Source organism: Pseudorasbora parva, chromosome 19 (genome assembly GCF_024679245.1).
Source record: "Pseudorasbora parva isolate DD20220531a chromosome 19, ASM2467924v1, whole genome shotgun sequence".
Lineage (NCBI taxonomy): Eukaryota > Metazoa > Chordata > Actinopteri > Cypriniformes > Gobionidae > Pseudorasbora > Pseudorasbora parva.
This window is the reverse complement of record NC_090190.1, coordinates 38,814,943-38,835,332: the sequence shown is the minus strand read 5'-3', so window position 1 is coordinate 38,835,332 and position 20,390 is coordinate 38,814,943. Positions and strand designations below refer to the sequence as shown.

The following is a 20,390-nucleotide window of genomic DNA, read 5'->3' as shown; positions in this document are numbered from 1 at the left end:
AAACATAGCTACTAACAAATTTACTTTAAAAAAATATATTTTTTAATTGTTGTAAAAACATTCACAAACATCGGTATCGCCCCATTTTGTTAATCTTTTGTTATTATTAATCGGCCTGATAAAAAAATTTGGCTGATGTATTATTATTATTTATTTCCTTCAACTGAGACCTTTCAGATGCGCACTGTTCACCACGATGGTTTTGAATAGTTTAAAATATTATCGGAATATGAAGAAAATACAGTTCAGTGCAACATGTGTAGCGCACGTCTGTCAAATAGACTACATACACTTATAATAAGAACATCATAATTGTGTGCTTTTTGACATGGCTTTTAACAGTGAGGCTTTCGTTTTTGTAATCAGGCTCTCAAAAATGATTTGGATTTAAATTTATTGGCCAATATATTGGTTATCAGCTTTCAAATATAAAGAATTATCGTATGGGCCAAAAATCTAGCATGGTAAAACCCTCTCCAAGATGTTGCCACGATTTCATCCCCTGATTCAACACTGATAAATGCTCCACGATATCACAAGAGACATGAAATCAAAGTTGAGCTGATTTCATTTCTTTGTTCATGTTGTTGTTAAATTAAGAACTAGAGGAAGCCTCCAAAGATGACGGAAATGTAAAACATTTAAGTACTCTTACAAACTAAATAAATGACAGCACTCATGGTTTCTGATACGTTCTGAATGACTATAAAGAGGCATTAAAAAGTCACTCTGAAATCGGGTATCTACCCAAGAACAATACCACTTCTGCAAAACATTCCTGGCCGGTAGCAGATTGCCAAGAACAGTTTTGGATGGCTGCGGTGTTTAGGTTGTATGGCCTGGCAAATTATCCAGACCGCATCGTGCCAGGGTTCAACGGTTTTCAATGATGCATGTAAATTAAAGAGCTGAAGAGGAATTCTTTAATGGTCCTAAATGTAAATATGAGACGTTATAGAGCTCCTTACTGCAGAGGTGCATCTCGGTCTCCCTTTGAAAAAGCCAACAGAGACATTACAGAAATGTGGTAACGTCTGACAGGCGTAAGGGAGCGGTATCAAATACTGCGGTTCAGACACTTCCAGCTCAAGGAACAGGACAAAAATCTTTTTCCTTTACATGAAACATTACACAACTAACCAGATCCCCCTCTACGGAACAATGAAGTAATCATGCCTGTGCAAGCATAGCATAAAAAGCCACCGCTATATTTAAAATGAAAATGAGATTTTACTGAAATCATCTTATCAATAGTCCGTTTGTCTTTCAGCAGTTATTCCGTATCATCTCATCAAGCAACACATTTCTAGTTCTTCTTCACCTTTATACTAAAGTTTACACTAAATTATAACTTTCTCCTCAGCTGTCAGTAGACTAGAATATTTGAAGAAAATGGGGATTTGCAAAACTGGACATTTCCCCGCCACTTCAGTCTTTGGGAAGATATATTTCATACAGTGTGCTCACAAATACTCCAAAATTCCCTCAAGTAGTCAAATGATACATTTGTTATGCATCCAAATAAAAGTCAAAAGAGTTGAAAGTCAAATGGCCATCTGGAAACAAATGATAGGGGAGGACGGCATGCAAAGGACACATGGCGACAGATGCAGGTGCACCAACAACACCTGGACACAATGGTGATATTCACTCACTGAACCGGAAACTGCAATTTGAAGGAAATAAGAGTTGAGCACAAACACATTTTCATGGATTTTTAGTCACCTGAAAGGGATTGGGATCCCATAATCTGAGACCTCAAGTAAAAATGCTTCAATTTTGCTTCTTTTCTTTTTGGATCACAATTGATGTTATAAGTTGCATAACAATTTGAGTGAAACATTGCTTTGAATTACAGCACCACTGAAGCGGATATGAACAAAACCTGAAGATCATGTTCTTCAGTATGATTTGAGAGGATCCAAAGAGCATCTCGTGCTTCAAAAGTGCAGAATCTTTTTTTCTTTGAAGCAAGGATGCACCAATAAAAACATTTTTTTTGGCTGATACCGATAACACTTAAAGGGTTACTTCAGCGGTTAGCATATGCCTTTGTATCAGTAGAAACACTGGAGTATATTCAAATGATTGTGCTTCCCCCCCCTCATATCCCCCCGAGACAAGAAATTAATGCATTTCTGGAAAAATTCCTCCCGTGACGCAAATTGATGATATTTGCGTCATCTTTGGAATGTTTGGCCAAAGGCTAAAGACTACAGCCAGCAGAGGGAGCCATTTCCACATGTTTTGAATCTGCGCATGAGGGATGGAGATCACACTCACAGCACAGCTCAGCTGCAGGCATTAATTTAAACGGATGCTGAGCAATGTAAGTGTTTTTACTTCGCAAATTAATTTCTAATTTGCATTCCTAAATTAAGCTTCCAAAGGCATGAAATGAAAACACGCCAGACTGAACTCGCGTTGTGAATGTATGCCGCGAATGTGGTCGTGATTACCTCAGCTCTCTCATCAGCTCATCAGCTCAATTATGACGTTAGATGTAATCTGACTCCTAATCTGAGTTAGTGCTGAGACTCGATCGTTATATTGAACAGACACGTTCAGTATTTAATTGTAGTGTCTGTAATCCAGTAGCGGTGGCTTTGGGAATGTCCTCACAGGGCAGGAAAGCATTTTGGGAATTGTAGTCTTTCATCCCCATGAGACAAAAATAAATTTTCTGTCTTTTCTCAGTCTAGAAGGCACCAAATTAAAAAATAATTTCACACATCTACTACATTAATGACCCAGTTTAAATACAGATTCATCTTCCCAGCGCTGAAGTACCCCTTTAATATTTGAAAGCCCATAACCGATATATTGGCCGATAAATCTGAATCCAAATTTGCATATAATTTCTGAGAGCCTGATTACAAAAACAAAAATCTCACCATTATAACCCATGTCCCAGGCACACAATTATGATGTTCTAATTATAATTTTATGTAGCCTATATGACAGAAATGCACTGAACATATTGCCCTTAACCACATTTTCCTTTTTAAGTGAACCCAATCATATTTCAAACGATTCAAAATTATCATGGCAAACTTGGGAAATAACCCATTGTTTAATTGGCCGATTTTTCTTATCTGGCCGATAACAATAATTTTTTTTTACATATATTGCCCGATACCGATATGGAGGTGGATATATCGTGCATCCCAACTTTTAAAGATATAATATTTAAAAATCTAAAACTTTGCTGATTTCCTTACCAAACAGAAGGAAAAAAAATCTCAATCTCATTTTTTTTTTACCAAGGCAACTGTGGTTCCCACCAGAAAAGGGCATACTTACTACTGTACATCCATAAAAATGGATACAGGATCTTTTTCAAACAGTGTAAGAAACAGATCATTCATTCCTTTTGATTTCTGGCCAATCTCACATTCCCAGAGTTTAAGACGGTGTATTTTATAGGGCCGTGTTTTCTTTCGATGTCTGCAGGCCGTTCAGACTAAATCAGTTTTAAAGATGTTGATTGTTCTTGTCGTGGGCTGCAGATGATGGACGGATTCTTACCTCCTCATCCGACGTGTCGTGCTCATACTCGTCCACCTGTGAGGAAATCTTGAGGCCGTTGTCTCTGTCGGACACAACACTCTCTTCTCCACCCTCCTTCCCAGCAGCTTTCTTCTTTTTCTTCTGCTTCTTCTTCTTTTCCTTTGAATTTTGGCCAGCACTCTGTAGAAATAATAAAATCATATTAGTTGTTACCGAAACCTCAGCTTGAATCAAAATTAAAAATATATATATAAACAGGACTAAAAATACAATATTTAAATATTTATAAATATTTTCTATAAAATGGACTATAAAAACATCTTGGAATAACATTTTTTTTTTTTTTTTAGCTTTTTTGAGAAAATATATTTTTTTCCACATACTTTTCCTTTTTCCATTTTTTGTCCACATTTATTTATTTTTTTCTTTTTCCATACTAAATTCACATTTGAAAAAAATAAAATAAAATTGTGTGACGATTTAAATCTGAAAAAATTAAATGATGAAAAAACTGTTTTCTGTACTTTACTGTTATTAATGTATTTATACACTACATGATAGTATTTGTTGTTCTGTCTTTACGCAAAACTGCGGATTTTACTTTTTGTAATTTTACTTTTGTATTCAAAATTACTGAACAAGACAAAATTTGCATTAAAAACAAGCAAAAATTTGTATTGTTATGTATTGTAATAACAATAAATGATGCATAATTACAAGCAACTAACCTGAAATCAAGCCCTAACTCTAACCTAAATTAGTACAAAAAAAAACCTAAAACTTTTTTTAACCTAAAAAAAGGTACATGTTTTTATGATGTGCATAATTACGCTGTAAGAAGGGCATCTTAAAATAAAGGGTTACGGTTCTTGCACACATTTTTGGTGTTAAAAAACAAACACGACCTCACGTCGATCACGTTTACACACTGCCTCCAAAACTTCTGTCCATCATAATTTTGTTTTGTTTTTAAATCGGACCAAGTTAAATTTTCTGGTTTCCGTAAATAAAGAACTTTATACTTTATTTTTAAGTAGTCATTGTTACAGAGTAATTATATATTTAATAATAATTAACTTAGTAATAATAATTAACTACATGCACTTAGGGATAGGAATAAGGTTTGGATGAGGGTAAGTTGCATGTAATTATGCATAATTCACTATTACACATTACCACGGTGAGTACATGTAACCTATAGAACAAGGACACTAAACTAAAGTGTAACCAAATAAAGTGCTACACTTTATCAACTACATGTACTTACTATAGGGTTAGGGGCAGGATTAGGGCTCGGTTTAGGGTCAGTTACTTGTAATTATGCTTTATTTGCTGTCATCACTATAGTAGGTACATGTAATCACCTTAAAATAGTGTTACCAAATAAAGTGCAACACAGAATAACTCACGTAACAATTGCGACGAATTGTAAAAAGCACTTGTTATTGGCATTGCAATGGTATGCAACTGGTATGTGCAGTGCATTGTGCTTACTTTTCATTTGCATCATTAATAATAATTGTGCATAAAAAGGTTTAATTTTATTTATGCAAAATGGACGTCTTCATAGCGTGCACTTATTTCTTGCTGTTGTAGAAAACATACTTCAGTAGCACATTTTCCAGAGATCCTTTATTATGGCAGCATGAGAGTCTACATGTTTCAGATATGCAGTTTATTTCATTTTGTGCACAAACTTCCTGTGGGTGATTTACATGTGCGTCGTTGAAAAGCAGTCACCAGAACCTCACATCCTGCCCGAGACACCGGGACAGCGGGATGAAAGCTCACAGTACCGCCTGTTATTTACCACAGCCCATCAGTCACGAGAAGGCCAAGCGGACTGAAAATCTCCTAACAGGGTCGAGAGGAAGAGCAGCTTTGAGCCGCCGCGTCTCCCACGAGCCCGAGATGGGGCAGGTGAGCAACCTGTGCTGATTTACGGCTCCTTAACGTCCCGCTATCTCTTGGACTGCAGAGCTAAGTGAAACACTTCCTCCCTGAAGCCCAGTTAAATCCACATCAAGACGCTCGAGCCCCGCGTTCCTGAATGCCTCGTGCTGCCCGAGGGACGGCCAATTTTTCCGCTAGCACTGAAGATCTAAAAACAAGCTGAAGCAGAGTTTTGGAAAGGAAGAGTCAGGGGAATGACACCGGTTGCTCTGAGTCATTAAACCGCAGGCCAAATCAGGACGTGACCCGTTAGGATAAGCAACCATATCGAATATTCAAAATGAATGTGCTGCCAATACAAAATTATGAATATCATGAAGACTTTCGTCACATTTCAGCTTCATTGTGTTAGTTGATTCTTTCTTGCATTGAGTACAAAAGCATTAAACATGTTTCCTCTGATTTTACCAAACACCATTGAAGTTTGTACATGAATCAATTCAAACCATGAACTAACTCAAACATTCAGACTTCCATGATCCTTTTCAGATGCAAGTGAATGTTTTAGTAAGTATACATGCAAGTCAATTTTGTTGTGTATGGCGATTAATGGAAAATATTAAAATGTTATTCTTTTCTGTGATTATGTAATGGAAAAAAAAAACCCCACTCAAAACATGCACTCAATGTATTATTTTTTACATTGAATACAGCGACCGCTGTATATATTTTTTTCATATATCATTCAAAGGTTTAGGGTCAGTAAGATTCACAACAAATAAAAAATATATCTTATTCAGCAAAGATGCATAAAATGTATGAATATTTGGAGTCAAGACGTGTTACAAAAGATTTCTATTTCAAATAAATGCTGTTCTTTCGAAATTTCTATTCACCAAAGAATCCTAAATAATGTGAAATATTTTTATTAAAAACCAAAATGTGTGCATGATGCTTTCCACAAAAATATGAAGCACAAAAACTGTTTTCAACACTGATAATAATCATAAATGTTTCTTGAGCAGTAAATCCTCATATGAGAATGATTAGTGAAGGATCATGTGACACTGAAGACTGGAGTAATGATGATAAATTCAGCTTCGATCACTGGATTAAATTACATTGTACTATATATTCATTATAATTTCAAAATATTACTTTTTTATCAAATAAATGCAGCCTTCATGAGCAGAAGAAACCTTTCAAAAACACTTTGTTAGTGTTTATTTAGATACATATATTTTTATGGGTAATATAATATTTGTGTATATAAATTAAATTAAATCAAATATACTTGCATGTTTTTATTTAGTTATTAATTTAATATAATTAATCCATTTTATTAATTTAGTTTAATAAAGTGGAAAATATTTAACAAGCTTTAACAAGATTTTACTTCATACCAATTTGCAAAAACAGATGAAATGAGTTAAAAAAAATAGTTTTCCCCCCCCCCCCTTTTTCAGAACAATCACATCTTTCAGATGAAGCTGAAAATGATCAAAATAACATTACTCAGCGATACATCACCCAGGCCCAATTTGCCAGACATGTACAGGGATACAACTCACACACGTGAAACGAACACTTGTTTCTGACTGCTAGAGTCCGGTAATAAAAGGAGGATGTGGGGGCAGAGGAATCAGCTTTTGACAGATGATTTGACCAGATGATGTCGGAGCGGCCAGAACAGAAGAGCTCACGGTGTGTATTCAGATTAAAAACAAGCTCTTCAGGACGTCTGGCGGCGTGTGGCCTAACGCCAGCTCGACCACAAAACCCACGTGGGCTGAAGATGTTGCAAACCAAAAGCATGACGATGAGAGTTAAAGTCTTGAAAGTTACAAATGATAGACGATGCAGGAATCAGACAGAGAAACCAATATGCACACACACACTATATACAGTACAGGCCAAAAGTTGGGAAACTGAGAATTTTTTTATTATTCCTTTTGTTAAGTTTCTTAAGCTCACCAAGGCTTTATATATCTGATCAAAAATGCAGTAAAAAGTGAAATTACAATTTTAAATAACTGTTTTCTATATGAATATATAGTCAAATGTAATTTATTCCTGTGATATTAAAGCTGAATTTATCATCATTACTCCAGTCTTCAGTGTCCATGATCCTTGATTGAGATGATTTGCTGCTCAGTTATCATCAATTATTATTGGTGCTCAATTATTTTTAATCATCCTTATGGTTTTATTAATGCAAGAAAACATTTTTGCATGTAATATATTTTTGAGGAAACATGATACATTTTGTAGGGATTCTTTGATGAAAAGAAAGGTGAAGAAAACAGCATTTATATAAAGTGGAAATCTTTTGTAAAATTATGTCGTGACATTATTACTTTTGGTCAATTTAAATGCATCCTTGCTGAATAAAACTATTGTTATTTTTTATTGTACATAGACATACTCCATACCTTTGAATAGTAGTTTATTAGTAGCTAATTACTGAGCATCAAATCATCATATTAGAATAATTTGTGAAGGATCATGTGATGTGAAACTTAGACTGAATGATGATGAAAATTCAGCTTTGATCACAGAGAGAAATTACATTTAAATACACAGTATATTCAGATTAAAAAGTTATTTGGAATTGTAATATTTCACAATATTCCTGGTTTACTGTATTTGATCAAATAAATGCAGACTTAATGAGCATTCTCACAATGATAGTGCTAAGGCAAGATATTAACCTACAGATTTTACTGGAGTGGACACTATAATATATGTGCATTACTACAATATATTCCTTAAGCAATGTATTATATTCCAATGAATGCACAAATCAAACAAAATAAATGCACTGACAGGCTTTTGGAGCCTGTCTCCTCACATCCGTTTTGAGCCTCCAAAATCACACGCACACATTCAATGCACAATAACGTGTTTTTAATGTCTGTTGGCAGACTGTCCCAGGTTCCGCTCCGAAGGCCTCGAGTCGCTCATTATTTAGTTTGCTTCCTCTGAACTGCGGTTGAGTTATTGAGTGAGTTGCGGACGGAACAATCCAACGCCACTCATCAACATTCACGCTGATACTTAATTAAGAGCGTGGCTACTCAATTAAACGTGTCCCGTCTGGCCCGTCACGTGAGTCACAGTGGAAGCGGACCAGCCGTGTCTGCAACGCGTGCTGTGCGTGGGCGCGCGTTAGCGAAAAAGCAAGTTTGGCGGTAAGATGAGCCCCTCTGGTCTTTTCCTCCCCCGTCCCGATGTCCTCTCCCACCCCCTCACACGGCGCGAGCGCGGCCGCTGCTGGATCAGACACACGGCTGCAGGGGCGGCGGGGAATCTCGCAGGAATCATAATGTCTCCGGCAGCCGCATTAACTTCTGCCTGGTGTGCATCAGTCAGAGTCATGATCCATCTCTCAGAAGACCCTCAACAAAAGAGTGCAGGGAAAAAACACGCCGGGGGGCGGATTAAAAAGCTGAGACAGGAACAATGCGTCCCACGGTCTCCGCTGCAACGCCAGACAGAGATTTCAAAGCTGCGAATTTGATAGTGTCCCGCTGTAAGTCAGACACATCCGCTGGTGCGCAACTCTTTGGCCCTGAACCTCACACTGGAGGTGCTGTTGATCCTGACAAATGAGAGCAGAAAGATCTGGAGTTGCTCCATGAAGAAAACGCGCTCGCATGTAGAGGCCGGGGCCCAATATTACACTAGTGATGGACCAGAAGACCAATATTATCAGCCATGGCTGTTAATCATGAGCACTTGGTCACCTTTACAGAAGCATTAGCTCAATATGGACTGCCAATGGACAATAAAGAAATTTTGCAAATATTTTTAGAAAGCCATTTGTGCCGCAAGACTTATGAGCTGTCGGCTCACATAGGCTTGGGTTTGAGTCTCGCCATCCTCTCAACACTTGATTATCCCATAAAATAAAGGGAAAAAGCCCAATACACACACATACAAGCTAATAAAAAAATATAAAAATATACACAAACATATACAGGTACTGTAAGATTACTATTTTAATGTCTTTTTAAAGTCTCTTCTGCTCATCAAGGCTGCATTTATTTGATCAAAAACACAGAACATGATCAGTAATATCGGGAAATATAACGATTTATAAATCAGAAATCATTATATGCTGATTTGATGCTCAGTTATTATCAATGTTGGAAACAGTTGTGTGCTTAATTCTGTGGCAAGGCGGGCGTGGTTCAGCGAGGTCTGCAGCGGGAGAGAGAGCCGCGGGACAAGCGGTACGTGAGTGGGTTGGAAGCAGATTAATAACACCTGTCTCTTGTTCTAGTAATGAGCGCGGAGAGGGGATAAAACATCAGTGGAACCGGAGATCGAGGAGAGAGAGAGCCCGGACGGTTGATGCCAAACCCCCCTTACAGAGACTGAGTTACCGGAAGCCGGAAGTGCCGACCCGGAAGTGACTGAGCGATCGTTGTTCATTGAGATACCACACCACAGTGTGTGTTGGCAAAGATATTGAGTTTAATAAAGATACAGCATCAACCGTCCAGCCGACCCCTTGTCCTCTTCCTTCCTTATCATATCGAACTTTGCTACAGTGGTGCCGAAACCCGGGAAGGAAGTAGGACCGCGCCGCCGCCATGACTACTCCAACGCCCTCCGCCACGCCGTTTGCGGACATTATCACCTCTCTCGCGGCCCTCCACCAGAATCAACATCAGGCCATGCTGGAGCTGCGGGCGGACCAGGAGCGTCGATTCGAGGCCATCGTCCGCGGCCAGCAAGAGGACCGCGAGAGGTTCCGGAGCTGGATAGACCGGGAGGTTCACACCGAAGCCGCCGGGCTCGCCAGCGCACCGGTCCACGTGCCCCTACACAAGATGGGGCCACAGGACGATCCCGAGGCCTTCATAGACCTTTTTCAGAAAGCGGCGGAGGCCTGCGGGTGGCCCCGGGCACAGTGGCCGGTGCGCCTTATTCCATTGCTCAGCGGAGAAGCCCAGGCGGCCGCCCAACAACTGCCGGTGGCGAACCTCCTGGATTACGACGATCTGAAGAGGGCCATCATTCAGCGGGTCGGTCGGACCCCCGAACAACACCGTCAGCGTTTCCGCTCGCTTGAGTGGGGGGAGACCGGCCGGCCCTTCGCGATGGCCCACCAGCTCCGGGACGCCTGCCGCAAATGGCTATTGGCCGGTGGAAGCGACGTGGACCACATCGTCGATCTGGTGGTACTGGAACAGTTCATCGCTCGGCTTCCCAAGAAGACCGCCGAGTGGGTCCAGTGCCACCGGCCCACGTCGCTGACGACGGCCATCAACCTGGCGGAGGACCATCTGGTGGCGTGCCCAGGGGTCGGCGAACCCCGTTTAACTTCTCCCTCTTTCTCTCCCCCCTCTGTCTCTCCTTCTCCTCCTGTCCCTCTCCCTAGGTCCCGCCCTCCAGGGCCCCCTCGTATTCCCCCCAGAGGTCGGGGTGGAATGGGCCCAGGGCAATACGGGAGTTCGAGGGCCCCGCCCAGGGGGGCGGGGCTGCTGGGGTCGGGCGGGGATATCGGTTCCGGTTCCACCCCCCCTCCGCGCTCATATTCCAACCCACTCCCCGCCGCAGGGGCGGCGGGCAGGCCTGGGCTGGCCTGCTGGCGGTGCGGTGACCCGGACCATTTTGTGGACCGATGTCCAATGATGGATATCGGGACAATGATCCGGGTCCCGGACGTCCAGCGGACCACCCCTGATCAAGCAGGAGAGTACCAAGTTCCTGTGAGTATCAAGGGGGGTACATATCAGGCCTTGGTGGATTCAGGATGTAACCAAACCTCGATCCATCAAAGCCTGATGCAGCCTGGGGCATTGGATACAAGCCGCATGGTTAAGGTGCGGTGTGTGCACGGGGATGTGGTGGAATATCCGCTTGTACCAGTCACGATTCAGTTCAGGGGAGAAAATCATAGTGTTGAGGTGGCGGTTAGTCCCCACCTCCGGCATCCGCTAATTCTGGGGACGAATTGGCCCGCCTTTCCGGCGTTATTGGGGTCGATATGCGCGGATGCCGCTTGGGGGAGCCAGGCTAGGAACGGGGCGGTGCGGGTGCAGGTTGGCGAGACTGATACGGGGCCCTCGGAAACGGCTTCAGAGGAACCGAGCGGGGTCGAGAGACTGATTCTCTCGGACCGCGATGACTTTCCTCTGGAGCAGTCTCAGGACGATACCCTAAAACATGCTTTCCAACAGGTCCGCACTATCGACGGTCAGTCCCTTCAACCCGCCCTGCCCGTCACGTATCCTTATTTTGCCATAATTAAGGACAGGTTGTATCGAGTGACCCAAGACGCTCAGACAAAGGTAGATACAACCCAGTTGTTAGTACCAAAGAGCCGCCGGGAAATGCTTTTCCAGGCGGCTCATTCTAACCCAATGGCGGGCCACCTGGGACAGGCGGCCACGCTGAATCGTTTAATGACCCGATTTTTTTGGCCAGGCATTCACGACAATGTGCGCAGGTGGTGCGCGTCTTGTCCTGAATGTCAGTTGGTGAATCCACTGGCCTCCCCAAAAGCGCCATTGCGCCCCCTTCCATTAATGCAGGTCCCCTTCGAGAGAATTGCGATGGACCTCATCGGGCCATTAGAGCGATCCGCACGCGGACATCGTTTTGCGCTAGTTATCGTGGACTACGCAACGCGATATCCGGAAGCAGTGGCTCTCCGCAACATCTCGGCGAAGAGTGTTGCGGACGCACTGTTTCGTTTAATCTCCCGAGTGGGGATTCCGAAGGAAATCCTCACTGATCAAGGCACGGCGTTTATGTCACGCACGCTAAGCGAATTATACGGGTTATTGGGCATCAAATCGATTCGGACAAGCGTCTATCACCCACAAACAGACGGCTTGGTCGAACGATTTAATCGCACTCTTAAATCCATGATCCGTAAATTCGTACAGGAAGACGCCAAAAATTGGGATCGGTGGTTAGAACCCCTCTTATTCGCTGTGCGGGAGGTCCCACAAGCCTCCACGGGGTTTTCCCCCTTCGAGCTTCTCTACGGACGACAGCCCCGGGGGGTGCTGGACGTCCTACGAGAAACTTGGGAGGAGGGACCTTCTTTGGCCAAAAACGAAATTCAATATGTGCTGGACTTGCGAACAAAACTCCACACCTTGGGGCGGCTATCTAGGGAGAATTTGTTGCAAGCCCAGGACCGCCAAAGCCGGTCGTATAACAGGGGTACGAGACTACGCAAATTTACACCGGGAGAGAAAGTGCTCGTATTACTCCCTACATCGAGCTCTAAATTAATGTCGAAGTGGCAGGGGCCGTTTGAGGTCGCACGACAGGTGGGAGACCTCGATTATGAAGTGATACGGTCCGATAGGAACGGGGCACGGCAAATTTATCACCTCAACCTCCTGAAAAAATGGAATGAGGTGGAATCAGTGTTGTTGGCGACGGTGATCGGGGGAGAGGATGATCTCGGGCCAGAGGCGAGCATCAAAGCACAATCGGTCGCATTGGCCCCTGGGGGAGATCACCTCTCACCGTCCCAACTCACTGATCTCTCAAAGCTACAGGCGGAATTCGCCGACGTGTTCTCGCCCCTACCGGGACGTACCGACTTAATTCAGCACCATATCGAGACCGAGCCGGGCGTGGTAGTTCGCAGCCGGCCGTATCGCTTACCTGAACACAAGAAAAAAGTAGTTCAGGAAGAATTAGGGGCAATGCTCGATATGGGAGTAATAGAGGAGTCCAACAGTGACTGGGCGAGCCCGATCGTTTTAGTTCCTAAAACCGACGGCTCGGTCAGGTTCTGTGTGGACTACCGCAAGGTGAACGCAGTGTCGAAATTCGACGCGTATCCAATGCCGCGGGTTGACGAGTTGCTTGATCGGCTGGGCACGGCTCGATTTTATTCGACATTGGACTTAACGAAGGGCTATTGGCAGATCCCCTTGTCTCCATTGTCCAAAGAAAAGACGGCCTTCACCACGCCGTTCGGATTGCACCAATTCGTCACGCTTCCCTTCGGCTTGTTCGGGGCACCCGCTACCTTTCAGCGACTCATGGACAGGATTTTGCGTCCCCATGCCGCATATGCTGCTGCCTACCTGGACGATATCGTGATTTACAGTCACGATTGGCAGCGGCATATGCAGCATGTCCGGGCGGTCTTGAGGTCGTTGAGGGGAGCGGGGCTCACGGCCAACCCGAAGAAGTGTGCAATTGGGCGGGTGGAGGTAAGGTATCTGGGCTTCCACTTGGGTCATGGGCAGGTGCGTCCCCAAATTGATAAGACCGCCGCAATTGCAACCTGTCCGAGGCCCAAGACCAAAAAGGAGGTAAGGCAGTTCTTGGGGCTGGCGGGATATTATAGACGGTTTATTCCAAATTATTCGGACCTCACCAGCCCTCTGACTGACCTTACTAAAAAGGGGCTACCAGATACGGTCCAATGGACGGAGCCGTGCCAGCAGGCCTTCACCCGAGTTAAGGCTGCTCTATGTGGCGGGCCGCTGTTACACTCCCCTGACTTTTCTCTCCCTTTTCTGTTGCAGACTGACGCGTCGGACAGGGGGCTGGGCGCAGTCCTGGCCCAGGAGGTGGAGGGGGGAGAGCGGCCGGTGCTGTACATTAGCCGTAAGCTCTCGAAGAGAGAGGCTAAGTACAGCACCATCGAAAAAGAGTGCCTTGCCATCAGGTGGGCCGTTCTCACCCTCCGCTACTACCTTCTGGGGCGGGAGTTCACCCTCTGTTCGGACCACGCTCCTCTCCAATGGCTCCACCGCATGAAGGATACCAACGCGCGGATCACTCGTTGGTATCTAGCTCTTCAGCCTTTTAAGTTCCAGGTGGTCCACAGGCCGGGTGCTCAGATGGCTGTGGCCGACTTCCTCTCCAGAATTGGGGGGGGGGGGGGGGGGCTGCAGGCCGGACGGCTCCCCGGCCTGAGTCGGGCGGTGGGGGTATGTGGCAAGGCGGGCGTGGTTCAGCGAGGTCTGCAGCGGGAGAGAGAGCCGCGGGACAAGCGGTACGTGAGTGGGTTGGAAGCAGATTAATAACACCTGTCTCTTGTTCTAGTAATGAGCGCGGAGAGGGGATAAAACATCAGTGGAACCGGAGATCGAGGAGAGAGAGAGCCCGGACGGTTGATGCCAAACCCCCCTTACAGAGACTGAGTTACCGGAAGCCGGAAGTGCCGACCCGGAAGTGACTGAGCGATCGTTGTTCATTGAGATACCACACCACAGTGTGTGTTGGCAAAGATATTGAGTTTAATAAAGATACAGCATCAACCGTCCAGCCGACCCCTTGTCCTCTTCCTTCCTTATCATATCGAACTTTGCTACAAATTCATTTATTTATTTTTCTCAAGATCCATTGATGAATAAATAGTTGTAAAGAACAGCTTTTATTCAAAATAAAAACATTTTCTAACAATATAAATCTTTACTATCACTTTTATCACTTTAACACATACTTGCTGAATAAAAGTAATAATTTCTTCCAAAAAAGAATCATGTGACACTAAAGATTGGAGTAATAACGCTAAAAATTCAGCTTCGCATCACAAAAATAAATTGTATATTAAAATAGAATTTTAACTTGTAATTATATTTCACAATATTACAGTTCTTGCTGCCTTTTTTATTAAATAAATGCAGCCTTAATGTTCAGAAAAGACTTCAAAAACATAAAAAAAAGTAATGTTTCCACACTTTTGCCTGGTACTCTGTCTGTCTGTCTGTCTGTCTGTCTGTGTGTGTGTGTGTGTGTGTGTGTGTGTGTGTGTGTGTGTGTGTGTGTGTGTGTGTGTGTGTGTGTGTGTGTGTGTGTGTGTGTGTGTGTGTGTGTGTGTGTGTGTGTGTGTGTGTGTGTGTGTGTGTGTGTGTGTAGGCAAAACCTACTTTCTTCTGACTGCTGTAATCTCGAAGACAGAACATGCTGTTGACAAGACTATTGATATATTTGTAACTGACTCTTTTTTTTTTTTACTTTGCAGATTCTGAGCTTTTGCAACTGTAATAAAACATGTTCTGACATTGCCCTTTAACTGACAATGCACACAAAGCCAACAACATTTGAAGACGTTTATAAAACATAAGATGAAACTCGTATATCTCAGTTCTCTAGGGGAAGTGATGTCATCGCAGACCTGCAGGGGTGATTGACAGCTGTTGAGTTCTGCGTTCACCAGCGGACTGAAGCAGCATTAGCACAGCTATAGATAAATATTGACTTTCTTCTGTGCCAGACAACGGCCATTTATCAAGATCACATGATCCTCTGACTATAATTCCTAATCAACCCACACCGAATGACAGTTTGACAATCTACTTCCTTCTCTCAGACGTCCAGTAATACAGAAGCAGAGCGTTTGTGAAGAGGTGAGACGCAGCCGGTGGCATTCACACTATCAGTGATGCACCATTAGGGGGCGCTACAGAGTGAGGATCGGAGGGAGACTGCGTCTTTCATCACTGAACTGAAAGATAACAGTAGCCCAAAAACATTCGGCCTACTTAAAGCCACCTAATATAAAGAGGGACCAAAAGCATCACGCGTCAGTATCTGTACTCTAAAGCAGCAATCTCTTTTCTCAAAGCCTTCAAATCACAGAACACTGGAAATGACATTTATCGTGAACCCTGAAACACATTAAGTCCCAGAATTATAGAATTTAACTATTTTAATTTAAATTATTAATATCAGAAATATATTTAGGTACTTTGAATATTGTCTTGGACACAGAAGTGAGAACCAAAGTTCTAGACGATGTTTGAAGCGTATTTTTTATCATGCTCATGTTCATGCCTCTTTAAAATGAATTGCTTTTTAAATATTTGGATAAAAGCATCTGCTAAATGAATAAATGCAAATATTAGCGTCTTTACGCAAGCTGCTTTGATATTGCGTTACACAATGTAATGACATGCAGACATTTGTCTGACTGAAGTGTCCAAATATTCTTTGGAGTCACTGTACTATATTCCAAAACACTGTCTGGAAATGTGACACTCCATATGAAAGACAGTCAGCTGAATGTAACATTTGGCAATAACAAACACAGCTCTGATGGAAATCACATCTGTATAAGAGCTGCAAACGCAGTATATAAAGCACAGAAAAATAGAGGATCTAAATCATTCATGCCAAGGACCAAGTCTGACCAAACCAGAACATCCAACTACCCCCTACAGTCCTGATAACATCCCCTCTCTGTCTGTTCTCAGCACTGAAATCTTTCATTTTTTGGGGGGGAAGAAGTGGACAAATATACTTGTAAATCTGACCAATCCCTGACTGTGTTTCAGCGTAAACAAACTAGAGTCCAAAGCTCAAGAATTTATTGATAAATTAACATGATACATATAAAAGTATTTAAAGGAATAGTTCACCCAAAGATGAAAATTGTCCCATAATTTACTCACTCTCAAGCCAAGAGCCAGGATGTTATTTCATATAACTGTGGTTGTGTTCTGCTGAAAGCAGAAAGACATATACATCTAGGGGGTGAGTAAATTATGAGATCATTTGATAATTTATTTTATAATCATGTCCCCCATATGGCCTAAATACAATTTAGTTATAATAGTTATAACAATAACTGGGTATAACTAGGCACTTACCCTGAACCTCCTCCTAAACCTAACCTTAACTGATGTAGTTACCTTATATTACCCTGTACTTTCTTAGGTAAGTGTACTGTAAAATAAAATAATTTGGGTGAATATTCCTCTAAAACAGGTAAATATATTATATTATATATATATATATATATATATATATATATATATATATATATATATATATATATATATATATATATATATATATATATATATATATATAAATAAAATATACTTGGACTGAAATTACATAAAACTGAGGCCTAAAATCATACATCGCTCTTCTCATGGAAAAATGTGATGCGTTATAACTTAACAGTTGTATTAAAAAAACCTCTTGTTGAGGGCTCAGCTAGAATACTTTAAACTAACATGTGAAACGAGACACAAAAGGCAGGCCCGTGGATATCACACAGGCAGTTTAGATTTGGAAACTTTGCACAAGAAGGTGAAGGTGCCGCTGAGTGAGGCCCAGTTTACACCTGGCATTAAGATGCACTTTGGTTGATCAGATCACACGTGGATAAATACAGGTGTGAACAGGGTCTAAAGCATTTTGAGCTTGTCTACTTTAGACCACTTCAAGAGATAATCAAAAACACATACTACCGGATTGCTTTTGTACTGTAGTTTGATCAGCCATAAAAGACACCTACTCTACGCAATCAACTCGCGCTTCTTCGCCAAGCGAAGCAAAATTTGACATGCACACCGCCAAGCGAAATGGGGTCTCGCACACTCCGCGTTGACGTCATTTTTGCCGCGTGTACCCTCGTGCTCCTGCGGACACGTCGATTATAACCAAGGCTTAAAGCTACACTGAAGTTGGCAATTTGATAAATGCAAGTTAATTCTTCAGTTCAATCTTTGTGTGCTAAAGGGCACATAAGCTCCTGTAGAAATAGCAATACACATTCTCCTTTTTTTTGCCAAATAAATGAAAAGCATGTCATCAATGTCTTCTCTCTTGCTGTTCAAAATCTCACCTAGCTTTCCTCAGAGATGGTCAAGTCAAGTTCAGTTTGTGCATGATTATATATTTTTTTAATACTGTATCCTGTTAATAGTTTTGTGACCCTAAAACCATGATACCAAACCGTGGAATTTGTGAACAGTGCCACCCCTAATATGCACCTAAAACACAATCATCCGTTGCAGTTTCCATCCATTTTATTTATTGTTTTTTTGTTCATTTATAGATACTGCATTAATAGATACAGTTTAGGTAATACTGTAGCCCACAGCTGGTTTACAGTAGTGTTTCAGTAAGACAGTAATGAGTTAGCCAGTTAGACAGAAACCAACACAATATGAAACACAATAGACACATTGTAGAGCAGTGTCTTGCTGTCCAGCATCCGCTGCAGTGTTTGAGGTGGTTCAAGTGTTCCCTGGTGTCTGCAGTGGACAGGCAATATGCTAATGTTTCGTTGTGATGTCACAACTAAACTTTTGAGAGTCAATAACTTTATATATGCTGCGCTGTCAGATTTAAAACTTTGCAGGATGTTTTCATTCACTTAGCAGTTACACACTATATGAAATATTTTCAAAAATGTATAATAGGGGCTCTTTAATTAATCCTTGAATCAAGCACAATTTTATACTACCATTTTATCACACAGAGCACGTTAAATATCCCTAATATATACACACAAGTGTTTTAAGTGAAAATAAGACAAAAATACTCATTAAAGGTCCTGTTCTTCGCGATTCCATCTTTCAAACTTTAGTTAGTGTGTAATGTTGCTGTTAGAGCATAAATAATACCTGTACAATTATAAAGCTCAAAGTTCAATGCCAAGCGTGATATTTTATTTAACAGAAGTTCCCTTTCAAAGCCTACAGCGAGCGGCCGGTTTGGACTACAGCAGGAAGTGCAGGGATGTAATGACGTCACTAGAACCATTTGTTGACTAACCCTCCGCCCACAAGAACACGCAAAAAAGGAGGCGGACATGGAGAAGAGCGCGCATTCAGCGCTTGCATCGCCCCGTTATGGTAAGAGGCGGGACCTTTCCAGGAAAAGTGCGCTAAGCTGCTGTCCAATCACAACACGGGAAGCACTGGCCCAATCAGAACTCGTTACGTGTTTCTGAAGGAGGGACTTCATAGAACAAGGAAATCATCAGGCGAAAAATACTGTGTTTTTTTACACGCGAAACATGAACTCATGTTATACTGCACACTGTAAACATAATCAAAGCTTCGAAAACACCCGAAGAACGGGACCTTTAAAATGCTGTCATAATTCATCATCTTCTGCACACTATCAGTACTGACCAATATATATGTTTAGAGTTTAGGGTGGATTTCAGCCCTTAAAAGGCTACAGAGATGCAACTTTGAATTGCAGGGCAATAGAGAAAACACATTTGCAGTGTCAACATGCTGGTTCATGTTACCTGAGGTTTGGTTACATCTTTGGCAGATAGACGATCGGCTCCATCACTGCTGGTGGCTTTATCTTCCTCGACATCAGAGCTCTTTTTTTCAGAGCTATCCTCTTCTTTCTCCTCCTCCTCCTCATCATCCTCCTCCTCCTCATCATCCTCCTCCTCATCTTCATCATCACTGTCACTCCCTGATTCTTCAAGCCCGGAGAAGATGCTCTCTTCACTGTCTGACAGATCAGCCTGATCCTCATCACCATCATCTAGATGACCATCTTTACCTCCGTCCTTATCAAAGATGGGCAGCTGAGAAAGAAACATGCATAGATTTTAGTGTAAGTTTGATAGAATCAGCAGACCATCATGCAAACTCAACTGCATAACCATATACATATAAACCTGTTTTTACGTTTGTAATGAAATACATGATACATGGATCAAAAGGTTTTCAATGACATGAGGAATATCTATTTAGCCACGTGCTTTCAAACTTTAATCATATACTATTATTATATAATATAATACACAGTAGAAAGTATAAACACTAAACATTGCAAACAAAAAGAAAAGAAAAAGCGTTACACGTACTCCGTGAAGTGTCTATTCATAGTCATTATTAAATGTATTATTAATCTCAACTGTATTATTATTATCTATCTTATTCAGTCTGAACGCTGCAATATAGTCTCGCGCCATATAAACACATGTGCTATTATATAACGCGTTGTATAAGACTACAGTCTGACTGCTTCAAACCAACGTTGTAGCAATATAGTATCAAATCATACCTGTTCATCTTCATTCTCCTCTATATTTCGTTTTTTATTCTTTAACTTAGTCATGGTGCCGCTGTGAGTTGGACGCATGCTGGAACTGCTACCATGTGGGTTTGAATCCGTGACGTCAAAGGTCAAACGACGACGCGTTTGGTTTGGTTTTTTATAAAACGGTTTAAAATAACATTAGTTTTGCATTTGCTTTAAAAATACAGTTTTATAAAATGTAGTGT

The 20,390-nt window shown here is 42.0% G+C and overlaps 2 protein-coding genes across 2 annotated transcripts in view; one reads left to right on the top strand and one right to left on the bottom strand.

Annotated features, from left to right (window-relative positions):
- The window catches only part of bop1 (BOP1 ribosomal biogenesis factor), an 84,355-nt gene extending 64,061 nt beyond the window's left edge, over nucleotides 1–20,294 (bottom strand). The window contains exons 1-3 of the mRNA XM_067425225.1: nucleotides 20,170–20,294; nucleotides 19,394–19,687; nucleotides 3,529–3,690 (exon numbers count right to left, since the gene is read on the bottom strand). Coding sequence (XP_067281326.1) covers nucleotides 3,529–3,690; nucleotides 19,394–19,687; nucleotides 20,170–20,247 — 534 coding nt within the window. The 5' untranslated portion in view covers nucleotides 20,248–20,294. The remainder of the gene's footprint in view (nucleotides 1–3,528; nucleotides 3,691–19,393; nucleotides 19,688–20,169) is intronic.
- Nucleotides 9,596–14,659, top strand: LOC137047494 (uncharacterized). The gene is made up of 2 exons (XM_067425226.1): nucleotides 9,596–11,123; nucleotides 14,440–14,659. Exons 1-2 carry the CDS (start codon nucleotides 10,002–10,004, stop codon nucleotides 14,440–14,442), a joined length of 1,125 nt encoding a protein of 374 aa, XP_067281327.1. The 5' UTR covers nucleotides 9,596–10,001; the 3' UTR covers nucleotides 14,443–14,659.
- Nucleotides 20,295–20,390: the final 96 nt, after the last annotated feature.